Source organism: Pistacia vera, unplaced genomic scaffold, assembly GCF_008641045.1.
Source record: "Pistacia vera cultivar Batoury unplaced genomic scaffold, PisVer_v2 Contig1103, whole genome shotgun sequence".
Lineage (NCBI taxonomy): Eukaryota > Viridiplantae > Streptophyta > Magnoliopsida > Sapindales > Anacardiaceae > Pistacia > Pistacia vera.
In genome coordinates, this window is record NW_022195142.1 from 178,902 (window position 1) to 193,311 (window position 14,410).

At 32.4% G+C, this 14,410-nt stretch overlaps 2 protein-coding genes across 2 annotated transcripts; both read left to right on the forward strand.

The window, feature by feature from the left end:
* The first annotated feature begins 3,061 nt into the window (after positions 1-3,061).
* LOC116139709 lies at positions 3,062-4,455 on the forward strand. The gene is made up of 3 exons (XM_031425367.1): positions 3,062-3,360; positions 3,487-3,733; positions 4,111-4,455. Exons 1-3 carry the CDS (start codon positions 3,062-3,064, stop codon positions 4,453-4,455), a joined length of 891 nt encoding a protein of 296 aa, XP_031281227.1.
* A 3,703-nt stretch (positions 4,456-8,158) lies between these two features.
* On the forward strand, positions 8,159-11,816 carry LOC116139760 (70 kDa peptidyl-prolyl isomerase-like). Its single transcript, XM_031425423.1, has 12 exons — positions 8,159-8,337; positions 8,561-8,647; positions 8,949-9,209; positions 9,695-9,772; positions 9,879-9,959; positions 10,079-10,252; positions 10,365-10,451; positions 10,542-10,705; positions 10,833-10,955; positions 11,072-11,218; positions 11,297-11,424; positions 11,516-11,816. The coding sequence occupies exons 1-12, from the start codon at positions 8,175-8,177 to the stop codon at positions 11,613-11,615; spliced, it is 1,593 nt and encodes a 530-aa protein (XP_031281283.1). The 5' UTR covers positions 8,159-8,174; the 3' UTR covers positions 11,616-11,816.
* Positions 11,817-14,410: the final 2,594 nt, after the last annotated feature.

Sequence of the window (14,410 nt, forward strand, 5' to 3'; positions counted from 1 at the left end):
ATGTTGAGAGTGTTATTATTGAGCCCATTAAACTTCTTTCAAAACGCCAAATTAAATAAAATTCGGGAAGTGATTTTCAGACCGCATCTTATTTATCTTTACCCCATATCTTCTATTTTAGATAGTGGTATATTAGTATTTAGCAAAATTATAAAGGCCGAACGACTTGTGCATACCCAAGGTTTGCTATAACGACAAGTTGATACCTAAAAGGTTTTGAAACGACAAATAGGTACCTTCCGTCATGTTCTGTTAGTAATTTCTGTTTATTAATGGTAAAAAGACTAAAATGCCCCTAAAAGTTTGAATTTTAGTTTTTTATAAATTTAAAAATTTCTAAAAAACCCCCTAGGTTTACAAATTTAACTAAATACCCCAATATATAAAATTTTTATAAAATAACAAAAACACCCCCGCCACCCGCAGTGCCAGATTCTGGCCACCACCACCGGAATCTGGCCGGAAAGCTGCGTTACGATACAGACCCGTCGGATCTGTGTCGTAACGTGCCGATCTTGCCTTTTTCGGCCAGATTTGGGTGTCGAAGCAGCAGCCAGATCTGGCCTTTTCCGGCTAGATCAGCCCCGACTAGATCCGTGGCTGATCTAGCCGGAAAAGGCCAGATCTACAGCCAAATCTAGCCGTCGACGCCGCAGATGAAGTTTTGCGGCGTCGACGGCCAGATCTAGCCGTAGATCTGGCCTTTTCCGGCCAGATCAGCCACGGATCTGGCCGGAAAAAGCCAGATCGCCGCGTTACGACATAGATCCGACGGGTTGTGTCGTAATGCAACTTTCCGGCCAGATTCTGACGGTGGTGGCCAGAATCTGGCACTGCGGGTGGCGGGGGTGTTTTTGTTATTTTACAAAAATTTTATATATTGGGTTATTTAGTTAAATTTGTAAACCTATGGGGTTTTTTAGAAATTTTTAAATTTATAAAAAACTAAAATTCAAACTTTTAAGGGCATTTTAGTCTTTTCACTATTAATAAACAGAAATCATTAACAGAACATGACGGAAGGTATCTATTTGTCGTTTCAAAACCTTTTGGGTATGTGTAAGCCGTTCTCCCAATTATAAATCATGATTCTTAACTCCTATACATATCCTAGAACAGGGGCGGACCCACATAGGGTCACGTGGGGTCAAGTGACACTTGGGTTTTATTTTTTATTTTTTCAATTTTTTCAATTTTTTACTGTATAATTACAGTAAATTCAAAATTACAATAAATTAAATTAATTAAAAATTTTGACTTTCTCTAATAATATGTTTCCCCTTTTTTCCCAAATCCCAACTTTTTCTCTTACCCAGCGTGCCCCACTCTATCTCTCCTATCCGTATTTTTCTCTTCCCCAACCCCAATGTGCCCCACCACTCAATTGAAAAATCGTCACTATTTTCAAAATCTTCTTTAACAGTGGGTGCGTTTGGTTTATTATTTTGGATAGGATTTTGGGGATAGTATTGGATAATTGAATATGGAAGTATTACGAGGTAAAATTTAAAAATTTATAAAAAAAGCCCCCTAAGTTTGCTAATTTAATAAATATCCCCAACATGTAAAATGACAAAAATACCCCCACCACCTGCAGTGCCACATTCCGGCCACCACCGTTGGAATCTGGCCGAAAAATCGCGTTACGACACAGACCGGTCAAATCTATGTCGTAACGCGTCGTTATGGCCTTTTCCGGCCAGATCCACCACGGATATGACCGGAAAAGGCCAGATCTAAGGCCTGCCATGGCCGTCGACGGCCAAAAAATGCCAAAACGACAGCCATCTTTGGCCGTCGTTTTCGGTCAACGATGGCCAAGAGTTGTCAACGACGGCCATTTCTTTATCCGTCGTTCACGGCCAGATCTGGCCTTTTCCGAGCAGATCAGTGGTGGATCTGGCCGAAAAAGGCCAGATCGGTAAACTTCCAGCCATTTATGGTCATCAGGTAGGACGTTGTACAGATTCCGGCTACCACCGATGGTGGTTGCCAGAATCTGGCAAGTATGGGTCGCGGGGTTGTTTTTGATAATTTTTAAACTTTTTTTAGGGTGTATTTGATGAAATTAATAACCTTATGGGGTCTAAAAGTAATTAAAAAAATAGGGTAATTTTTCTGAAATAATGTGCTAAACATTATTCGGAGAATAGGATTGGGAATAGGGATAAAAATAATAAGCCAAACATGGCAACGAATATTTCTTGATTTCCTCTTTTTTTTTTTTTTTTTTTTTTTTTACTTGATTCAATTATTGAGTTTTGTTTAATTAATTTCATTTAAGTTCTCTAAAATGTCCTTTATAGTGTTGTGCTCATTGGTAATTTTGATTGGCTTTCACTATATTTATTCAAACACTTGTAGATTTTTTTTTTTTTTTCTCCATAAATGGTGAGGTTGTTGGCTTGTTGCTATAGTTTTGTGCTTGGTTGGCTGCTACTTTTTATCTTCTAAGTGTATTTTAATTTATTGAGCTGCCAAGCAAGAGCAAAAAATGGGCCGTTAACTTCTTGTTCTTGTGTCAAGAAGACAAGAACTCTGAATAAAGAAAAATTAATCTTACTATAAAAAAAATGATGAAGCAAAAAAAAAAAAAAAAAAAAAAGATTAAAGCTTTTAGAATTAAATTTCTTTTGTTATTTTGATTTATAACATTAGAATAAATTTATGTCATTCAAACTATTTGTAACTTCATATCATAAATATGAGATTAAACAATGATATACAATTGAAATTAAGGGGCTAATTAGTTGAATTTATGTATAGTTTACCGATAGGTTTAATGGCTTGAAGATCAAGCATTTTTGTAAAATACTATTGATTTTGAGCTCTTTTTTAATTTCTTACTGCAATTTAAGTTTATTTATTTAACTTTTATGTTTAAAATTATTATAAATGTTAGTTTAGTTTATATTGAGCATATAATTTATTTGTTGCATTTTTTTTATCAAGTAATAACATATTGTTGTTTTGAAATAATATAGAGAGATATTTCAAAAGGAAGTCAACAATAATCTCATCATCTCAACAAGAGGAAAATATTGATGATTTAAGAAAAAATATGGATGTTGATTTGCGAGATCTTCCCATGGATCCAGGTTTATGTCCCCGAATTTTAGATTATGATCCTAATATTCAAGATCAAATCCAAAAAGTATATTTGAAAAGGGGTCCTTGTCAACCTAAAGGCCATGAGTTTCCTTTTAGAGATTTTGGTGGATTTGTTGTTTCTTGGTTTGATGAATTTGACCAATGGTTGGAATATAGTATCGCGAAAGACGCAAAATTTTGTCTTTGTTGCTATCTTTTTAGGTTAGATGTTGATGGTAAAGGGGGTGGTGATCACTTTGTTGGTCAAGGGTTTTCAAATTGGACAAAGAAATAAAGATTGAATGTTCATGCTAGGAAAGCTGCTCATAACTAAGCTCGAAGAAAGTATAAATCATTATTGAATCAAGACTAACACATTTAGACATTTTTTGATAGACACTCTTCTAAAGCACAAATTGAGTTCCGAACTCGTTTAAATGCTACAGCTGACTGTGTTCGTTATCTTCTAAGACAAGGGCTCCCATTTCGTGGTCATGATGAATCCTATGATTCAAACAACCAAGGAAATTTTCTCGAGCTTCTACGATTTCTTGTTGATTATAATAAAGATGTCTATGTTGTTGCTTTCAAGAATGCTCCTGACAATCTCAAATTAACATCACCTAAGATTCAGAAATACATTGTAAGTGTGGCTACAAGTGAAATTGTAAATGCTATCATTAGAGATTTAGGAGATTCATTATTCTCTCTATAGATTGATGAATCTTGTGACAACTCTACAAAGGAACAAATGGCTATTGTCTTGCGTTATGTTAATAAGAATGGACTTATTGTTGAGTGTTTTGTAGGTGTTGAACACATTACCAATACTACAGCTCTCTCACTCAAGATGACGCTTGACAATTTTTTTCTAGGCATGGTTTGAGTTTTTCTTGACTGTGAGGACAAGGTTATGATGGAGCTAGTAATATGCAAAGAGAATTTAATGGTTTAAAGACACTGATTTTGAAAGAGAGTAGATGTGCTTATTATATTCATTGTTTTGCCCATCAACTCCAGGTGGCTCTTGTGGCTTTAGCAAAGAATCAAGATGATGTTAATGATCTCCTTAATATTGTGGCGATTATAGTTAATATTGCTGGTGATTCATCACAATGTTGCACTATTCTTAGAAATAAGCAAGCTAGTAAAGTTATTGAAGCTCTTTCTAATGGTGAACTTTCAAGTGGAAAGAGCCTCAATCAAGAGATAAATCTGAAACATGCCAATGATACGTGTTGGAGCTCGCATTATGGTACATTAACGAGCATAATCTTGCTGTTCTCATCCATTATCGATGTTCTTGAAATTGGGATAAAAGATGGGATAAACTCCAAGCAAAGATTTCGGGCAAGAAATATATGAAATTGATGCAATCATTTAATTTTGTGTTTAGTCTATTTATGATGAAAGATTTACTCAGTTTTACAAATGAACTTTCTCAAGCACTACAAAGAAAAGATCAATATATGGTAAATGCTATGAATTTGGTTGAAGCATGTAAGCAAGCTTTACAATTGATGAGGGATAGTGGATGAGAAAATTTACTTAGCAAAGTTTGTTCTTTTTGTGCCAAACATGACATTGACATTCCAAATATGGATGACAATTTTTTTATTCAAGGGCGACCACAACGGAAGACTAAAAGTATATAAACGTGCATCATTACCACATTGAAATATTTTATAGTGTCCTAGATATGCAACTTCAAGTGTAAACTAATCATTTTAATGAGGTAAACACTGAATTACTTATTTGTTTGGCATGCTTATATCCAAATGAAAATTTTGTTGCTTCTCATAAGCAAAAATTGATGCGTCTTGCTGAACTTTATCCAAAATATTTTTCTTACTTAGAACTCATGGCACTTGATTCTCAATTTGATATTTACATTTTGGATGTATGCTGTAATGTCAAATTTATAGAATTAAATGGGATTGGAGAACTTGCAAGAGTGATGGTTGAAACTAAGAAGGATAGAGTGTTTCCATTAGTTTGTCTGTTGATAAAATTAGCATTGATTTTACCGGTTGCCATTGCTAGTGTAGAGAGAGCATTTTCAACAATAAATGTTGTGAAGAATCGTTTGCGAAAAAGAATGAGTGATCAATGGTTGAATGATAGTTTAGTTGTGTATATAGAGAATGATGTATTTGATAGTATTGATAATGAAGTCATTATATAATATTTTCAAAAGATAAAATCTCGTCGAGGACAATTATAAATGTATTAGTTAATAAAAAATTTATTAATACAAATATTTGTGTTTATTTTTATTTTTATTTATGTTAATTGTTACTTTAACCTTTGATCCCCCTAAGTTTCATTCATGGGTCCGCCCTTGTCCAAAAAAGCATGTTTTTAGAAGGTTATCAACTCTAAAAACTAACATAAATATCTTGTAAGTTTTGTTATAAGTTAGTTTTCCATTTAAACAATATAACTTGTAACATATTTCCAAAATATAAAGCTTAGAAAGGAAAAAAAAAAAAATGAAGAACAAGAGAGAAACTAACAGAGAACTTTGCAAAAGAAGATCAAACAGTAATTTTGTTTGCTTTACGTATAGAATGATATGAGATTTGAAAATTAATTTCTGGAGAAACATTAAAAAAAAGTTTGATAACTTTTATGGGTTTTATTAATTTATTTGTGAAATTATGAATTCCGATTCACGTAAATTTCTTTTAATTTTTTTAAGACAATTATATTCTCACTTAAAGTAGACAATGAAGGCTAAAAGACAAAATGGTGGGGGCTAAAAATCATTTTCCATAAAACTATACAAATAATCATGTTACAAAATTAGCTTTACCTTCTTCTTCTCTTCTTAACTTTTTTCATGTTAGTTTCACACAAATCTATGGAGTTCCAAATAAAATTAGATACAAGTAGGGATGGGCATTTTCCCCGCCCTGAACAGGGTAGAGATTCCCTGAATCAATCGAGGAATGGAACGGGCCCAGACCCAATGGCATTCCCCAAACTCAGGGACAGAGATGGTCACGTCCCCAACCCGGTCCGGCCCGACCCGGCCTGAATATATATAAAATTTTGTGGATGATTAGTAAAATTATTTTTTCCTATTTTAATTCAAAAAGTATATTACTCGGTAGACCGAGAGACAAGAAGAAAAAATAAATTTTAAGGTTTTTTATTTTTTAAATAAGGAGAATCTAAAAAAAGTAAATTAATAATGAAGACTTAAAAATAAGTTAATTATAGATCTTGAAATCCATCAATAAAAATCTTTCATTATAAATTAAAATAAAGAGATAATCTTGTAATCATGGAATTAGAATCAATTATCAAGGTATTTTTAAATATTTGGGTGGCAAATTAAAATATATTATTTCCTAACATAAATTATATAAGTCATAAGTGAAGATGTATAAGTCAAAAGTTAAAACATATTTTTAATTGTTATATACTTATATCAATTATTAGATTCTAAACATGTACTCTATCATTATATATAATATATATTGATAATATGAAAATGTACAAATTTAGAGAAGTCATAGCCCAAATAAATAAATAAGTAAATAATTATATATAAAGAGAGAATTGTACAATAATGTTCTAATTTTGTTGATGACTATTGATAAGATTCCATACAAAAGAACATATATTTAATTTTTTTAAAGAAATGATATTTATGTTTTTGTGCTTCAATTTATGCATTTATATAATTACCTAATATATATGTAGATGTTAATATATATGTTATATATATTCTTGCAAATAAAAAATTTGGGTCCAAAAATAAATAAAGTAAATCTAAAATCATAATCATACAAATCTTTTCATAGTTAATAAAGAGTAAAAATACATTGCAATATTTTTAAAAGAAAAAGTTACACCAAAAAAATAATAAATTAACTATGAAATAATAAAAATCCCCAAATTCCCCGCGGGCGAGTTCGGGGATTCCCCCTAAATCTCCATTCGGGGAATGGGTCGGGTTTGAGGAATCCCCTTGGGGCCAAAGACAAGGGTCCTCGGCCCCGGCCCCAACCTAGCCCGTGCCCATTTCTAGATACAAGTATTATAAAAAAAAAAATAAAAAAAAATATTTCCAAAAACCAAATTAAAATTAAACTAACATCTAAAATAGTTAACCTTTCATTCAATTCACTTATTATATACCACCACATCGTTATTTCTAAAATTTACAAATAATCCCAATAACATGCTACAATTAAAGAACAAAAAAATGTATAAATTAAAATAGCTACCAATACTTTGAAGAAAAAATAACAATAAATTCATATATGTAGCAATTAAAAACTTACAATTTTGTATTGCTTATAATATGATATATTGTATTACAAATCTTCTTTTCCATTAAACTATCTTTTTGTCCTAAAAATAATTTGTATTGCATAGAAAGGAACTAGTGTTTATGAGATAATAATAGGTATCAAAAGTATTTGTAAATAATAGGAAATTAAAGTTATTTTAATAATTTAATATAGGGATGAATTTGTCATTATAAAATTTATTAAAAAATAGGATTTCCTTAATCTATTAGTATTATTGTTACCTATGTTGTTTTTGTGGTAAGTTACTACGGTTGTATCCCTGGACAACCTATTTTCCATGGACAACCTATTTTCCATTTGGTTGAAGGCTATTACTCAAGACACTTTAATGCAACTAAAAACATCTCCAATGATGTTCTTTATTTTAAAGAGTGAAATTTGACTCTCTAAATGTAGAGAGTTAAACTCATTCGTTATTTTATATTTAAAGAATAAAGAATCTGTGAGAGTCTTGTTTTTATGGATAACCTCTTTATAATGAAGAGTTTGAATCGTATAAAAAGTTCTTTAAGGATGCATTGGGTAAACATTGGATAGACAAGGGTTTATTCCGAAATTAGGTTGTGTATTTGGTCACAGACTCGTCCTCATTATTGGGCACATTGGGTCCTTTATAAATCCATTGGGTTTTAGGAATTGGGCTAGAGGCGGGCCTAGTCCGATAGTCGTGTCCCAACAGAAAAATCTTAACAGAAAGTATAATAGGAGGGAAACCAACAACGGCTTATCTTCAACTGAAACACTCTCCATACAATTTCTATGGCAATGTCAATCTCTTCTTCGAAATCCCACTTGAATAATGAAACCAAAACCAAAAATTTTGAATTACTCGAGAGAGAAATTGGAAACCAAGGCTTGAAAAAACAAATTCTCAAACGTGGAACTTCATGGCAGACTCCATTTCCAGGGGACGAAGTAGAAGGTTCTTAGTAAATCTCATTTACACTTTCCAATATTTATCTGTTTGGATGCCAAGTAAAAAGGAAACTGAGTTTCAACACCAAGAATCAATAATTATCTTCTTTTAACTAAGTTTTTGACTATTTTTTAAACCTTGAAGCTTGTCGATATTTAAGCCGAATATCAGGAGGATAACTGAAATTTGAGAATATCATTTAAATTATAATTGAAAGTTTGCTTTTCAGTTCATTTCAGTGGACACGTTGAGGGCGGGGCATGTTTGGATTCGAGTCGTGATAAAGAAACTCCCTTTCGTTTCAAATTAGGCCAAGGTAAGTGGGGAACTCCCCTTCATTTTGTGGTAATTAATTTACATTGCACATTCCTTATCCAATTTCTTTTCTAACACTCATTATGGAATTGAGAAATTACATATGAATTTATTATGTTTTTTTTTTTAAGTAAATGAATATATGAAGGTATTTGGAAAAATATGGTTTTATTTTCCACTTCCTTCAGAAATAAAATTAGAGATGAAATTTTTTAAAATTTAAGGCAGTTCTATTGCATTTCTTGTTGCCTGAAATGTTGCTATTTTGAATTTGAAATGTTTGTTTAACACTTGAATTTTAGATGAAGTTATTAAAGGATGGGATGAGGGAGTTGCAACTATGAAGAAGGGTGAAAGAGCAATCTTCATAATACCGCCAAGCTTAGCCTATGGGGAAGCCGGTTCTCCACCACTTATTCCTCCCAATTCAACAATGGTGTTTGATATTGAGCTGCTATCTTGGAGCACTATCAGAGACATAACGGGCGATGGTGGAATATTGAAGAAAATTATCAAGGAGGGTGAGGGATGGGCTACTCCCAGAGACAATGATGAAGTTTTCGGTAATAGCAACCGTGACTCTTTAGCATTTTTTTTTTTTTTTTTTTTTTTCTGACATTATTTGATGTGAATTTCGATGGTGTAAACGAACTAAACTAGTCCAAAGTTTGGGTAATTGATTTATCCATACAGCAGAAATTATGATACCATCGTCTATAATTACAAATTGAACTGGCCTGAGCACTAGCCTAGTTTATGAAACCTCACTGGGTTGATCAGTGAGGATATGAAGTAATGCTTCTACTTTCTCTGTTGAAAACGCTGAAGTTTTAAGACAGCAGATAGATACATGTTAAAGCCTGTTTACAATGGAATTAGAAAATGGCTCAGGAAGATGAGTCGAGATCATTTGGCTGTGAAGTTAAGAGCTCTAATCTAGAAATCCGGAAATGGAGTCAAGTTTTGAAAATTCTAGCTGACGTTACTGGTCGGTGATGGGCCCAAATGTTTAATTTCTGTGTTGACATATTGAAATTTCATCTTGTAGTTAAGTATGAGGCTTGGCTCGAGAATGGAACACTTGTCTCTGAATCTAAGGAAGGTGTGGGGTTTCGCATAAGTGATGGTGTGTTGAGCTTGCTCAGTTACTTAAAATTTCTTCAAGTTATACATAATTTTGCAACATTTTGAGATCTTTAATTACTATTATTATTCTTTTGGTATGAGATCAGGTTATTTGTGTCCTGCAATAAGCAAGGCAGTGAAGACAATGAGAAAGGGTGAGAAAGCAGAACTCGCAGTAAAGTTCTCTTGTAAGTCGTTGGTGTTACTTGTTCCATCCAAAGCAGTAAGGATTTTCACTTAAAATTTGGAATTTCCTCCTTTGTATCAGTTCAACATTTGTTAAGTTATTAATGTTTGTATTTTTCAGATGGCTGCACAGAAGATGGATATGGGACTTCATCCAGCTCTAATTTGACCATTCAACTTGAGCTCTTATGGTGGAAAAGTATCATTAATGTCACGGGAGATGGAAAAGTCTTCAAAAAGATAATAAAAGCTGGTGAAGGTTTTGACCGCCCCAGTGAAGGATCCTTGGTGAAAGGTGACATCTGATAGACAATGCATCCACACTTTACATCTTAAAGATTATTCAAACTTGAGTTGAATGTAAAGGACTGTCTAACGGAGTTTCGTGTTTGCTTATGTTTTGTTAGTGAAATACATTGCCAGACTTGAAGATGGAACAATTTTTGAGAGGAAGGGATCTGAAGAGGAACCTTTTGAGTTCTTAACTCTAGAAGGTTGTTTCTATTTCTCATGTGAATTAATTTATTGAAGTGAACGATTGTATTTCCTGCTAATGTAACTTTGGAACTTTTCTGTGTCTTCAGAGAACATAAACGAGGGCTTAGATAGAGCGATTATGACCATGAAAAAGGGAGAACAAGCCATGGTGACTGTTGGCGGAGAGTATTTGAGCAGCCATGAAGTTTCAGAAGTTGTCTCTGCAAATTCAGTACTATATTATGAAGTACAGCTGATTGATTTCACTAAGGTACTCTGCTCTTATTGCTTAATACTTGCATCTATTGAAAATGAACTTGGCATCATGAAATCTTGGGATCAGCACAAATTGCCATATTTTCTTTTGTCTCATCTTGCTGATTCTGCTCCATGTACAGGATAAGCCATTTTGGAAAATGGATACTCAGGAAAAAATTGAAGCTTGTGAAAGGAAGAAGCATGATGGAAATTTGCTGTTTAGGGCTGGGAAATATTGGCGTGCCTCCAAGAAATATGAGAAGGCAAGAGACACATAATTAGTTATAATTCTTTTAAACTGAGATATTATTGTGAAAAAGTGAATGTTGCTGTTGATTTCTTCTTTAAACTGAAGCATTTGCTGAACTTCTGAACACAGGCTGCAAAGTTTATCGAGTTTGATCACTCTTTCACCGACGATGAGAAGCATATAGCAAACGCATTGCGGCTATCATGTTATTTAAACAATGCAGCTTGTAAACTGAAACTGGAAGAGCACTCTGAAGCTTCAAGACTCTGCACAAAGGTAAACTCCCCTTCGCCCTCCCACTTCCCTTCCATCCGTTCAAGACTTGATCCATTATTCCATTTACGTGGTTGACAGGTCATAGAACTCGATCCATCAAATGTGAAAGCACTCTTTCGAAGGTCTCAAGCTTACATGAAAACATCAGAACTAGAAAAGGCTGAGGCTGATATGAAAAGAGCTCTAGCCATCGACCCCGATAACAGGTAATTGCCTTTTCCTTCTGTCAGTTAAAATTATACAACAAGATTGATTAATTTTGTTTCATTTACAAATTCATTTGTTTTGAACTTGCAGAGATGTGAAACTTGGTTACAAGGAGCTAAAAGAAAAACAAAGAGAATATGCTAAATACCAAGCTGAGATTTTCAGTACCATGGTTTCGAAGATGGGTTAATTACAAGTCCGATCGTATTAAATTTTCTCAACCAGAGTGAGTCAAAGCTTGTACTTGTTTTGTTAATGATACACACCAATTTGTTAAAATTCAGTATGTAACATGAGACATTACAGTGCAACTTTTCATTGGGTATTTATGCTAAATGCTGTGGACAACAAGCCCAAACAAATAACAACTATAATAATAGTAAACAATTTGAATGGTTCAAATTGTGTTATTTTCAAAATGCATAAAACGTATACTTTGTATTAAATATCAATTATATAAAGTGTTTAAACTTAAAAGACTTCTAAATTGTGTAATAATTTAGAGCTCTTGAAGTTGAATGGACTGTTTTTTAATTTAATATCAAAAACTTTTAACTGATGTATTATCTATCACATCAGTTTATTATCTATGTTTTGTTTTATTTTTTTTTTTTTTTATTTTTTTCGAAAACTATTAAAAACCCTCTTAAAATTATTAAAAACCTACTGGGATGAGAATTTTTCACTAATTTAAGGGGGTATATAATAAATAAAAGGGGTTTTGATGATTTTGAAAAAGCTTGGGAATATCTCAAATACCCAATACATAATTTTGATATATTGATGATCAAATAATTTACCATGAATTACATTAGATTCAACATGAAAGAAGTGATATTATTCTTCAGGCTGAGTTTATTTTCCCGCCCCAAGTATCGTGAAACTCCATTTTCCTCTCCCAGGTTTCAGAAATTATCAAAATACCACTTGCCGTTAGTGAAATCCTGCCCCTAACACAATTCCAGTTGTTGAAATGACAGAAATGCCCCTAGGACATTAACTTTCGTTATTTTAATATTAAATATTGTGATGACATATTTAATTACGGATTTGACCATAAGAAATTGGATAATGACGAAAATATTCTTAAAAGTGGATTGGACGAGTTTTAATGTGAAAAGACAAAAAAGCCGCTATTTTTTAATGTTACACGTTGCCGGGTTACTGTGCAACGATAACAGTTCTTCATCAAAGTTCAAATCACCCACTTCTATTCAATATCTTATGAATCTCTCTAAAAAGCAACCAAAACTCTCATTTTGTCCTCCATTTCCACACAAAAGCAATCCCATTTTTTTACTTTGCAACATTCTATTTTATCAATTTTTATTCACGAATTCAACAAAAAGAAACGCAAAACAATGAATATAAATTAATTCATTTAGATAGATGCAATATATCAATTTTTAGACCAGGGAAATCAAAAAAATAATTTATGATAGAGATATAGAAATCATATAATATCGTCAAATCAAATTATATACAAGTTAATTAAAAAGAAAGAAAGAACCACTATAATTAAGTTAGTAGAAATTTAAGTAATTAGCAATGTATAACCTTATTTTCTAATGTATTTTTTTTATTTTCTGATTTTTATGAGTAGCAACCCTGGCCTTTAGTTTGATACTATATATCTTCTCCTTCATAAGCTGAGCTTCACATAATTGAAATTTGAATGACTTCTAGTATAATCTCCAATTTGATCCTCCTCTTTTATCTTTTGCTCTTGATGGTATGGTACCTCTCATCTCTCTTAATATTACTTTGTTATATTTATTTATATTGACAATATATAAGATCATGAACGTCGAAAAATATGACTTGGAACGCGAAATTGTGTTCTTTGATTCTGTTCTAACGTATCCCTAAATACCAGTTTTTTTATAATGATATTAGATAATTGAACAAACACATATATATCCATAGGACTAAAGAATACTTCTTTAAAAAAAAAAAATTGACATGTAAACATGGAATGAGAATATGTTATATTATTCTTATTCCTATTATATTTTAGATATTATTTTATTTCTTTTATTGTAGAGATTGCATCATTATTGTAATATTTTCTATCCTTATATAGTTATCTTTTTTTTTTTTTTTTAAATGAATAAGTTATATATACTCAACACAATTCAATACATACAATTGAAGATCGCTATCTGCACAACTTTCCACTTATATTTGCAAAAGCAATCTCTTCTATCTCTACAAGAATTCATATTTCCGTATGCTCATCACAATCACCAAAAGATCATCACCAAAAAATCTTCAGAAACAGCTGCTGCAAATGCCACAAAAAAAAAAAAAAAATTAAAAATTAAAAATTGCTCAATCTATAGACAGTTAGGGATGGGCACATGGCAGGGCGGGGCTGGGAACTCCTGTCTCCGGCCTCAACCCGAAAGCCCAAGAGGATTCCCCGATCCCGGCCTAAAGCCTGTTCGAGGAATTTAGGGAATCCTCGAAAAAAGCCCGTTCCCCAAACGGGGAATTCGGGGATTCCCCGTTTGGGGGTTTTTTGTATTTTTGTATCCTTAGTTTTATTATTCTTTTCTCCAAATTATATATACCAACAAAAAAAAATTAAATATATAATATATATATTAAACGTAAAGATCATATCATCAAAAAAGAAATTAAATCTATAATGTACATATTAAATATAAAAATCATCATACTAATATATAATATATAATGTATAATATCAAATATATACCATATATAATGTATAATATATAATGTCNTTCATCTTTGAAAAGCTTACAACCTGGAACAATAGGATTATGAACCGAGTTGCTATTTTCCATCTTAAACCTCTTCAAGACCTCTAAAGCATATTTCTTTTGACAAATATAAATCCCATCAGACCTCTGTAAAACTTCTATGCCTAGAAAAAATCTCATCTTTCCCAAACCAGTCATATCAAATTCCCTCAACATGGAGCTTTTAAATTCGCTAAACATCAATTCATCATTGCCAGTA

Bases quoted from the DNA above. Each gene is read 5' to 3' on its own strand.
- LOC116139760 (XM_031425423.1), top strand. From the start codon at position 8,175: ATGGCAATGTCAATCTCTTCTTCGAAATCCCACTTGAATAATGAAACC. The intron at 8,338-8,560 runs GTTCTTAGTAAA...TTTGCTTTTCAG, and splicing joins TCCAGGGGACGAAGTAGAAG to TTCATTTCAGTGGACACGTT. The intron at 10,706-10,832 runs GTACTCTGCTCT...CTCCATGTACAG, and splicing joins AGCTGATTGATTTCACTAAG to GATAAGCCATTTTGGAAAAT.
- LOC116139709 (XM_031425367.1), top strand. From the start codon at position 3,062: ATGGATGTTGATTTGCGAGATCTTCCCATGGATCCAGGTTTATGTCCC. The intron at 3,361-3,486 runs GTTTTCAAATTG...ATTTTTTGATAG, and splicing joins GATCACTTTGTTGGTCAAGG to ACACTCTTCTAAAGCACAAA. The intron at 3,734-4,110 runs GTAAGTGTGGCT...CATCAACTCCAG, and splicing joins CTAAGATTCAGAAATACATT to GTGGCTCTTGTGGCTTTAGC.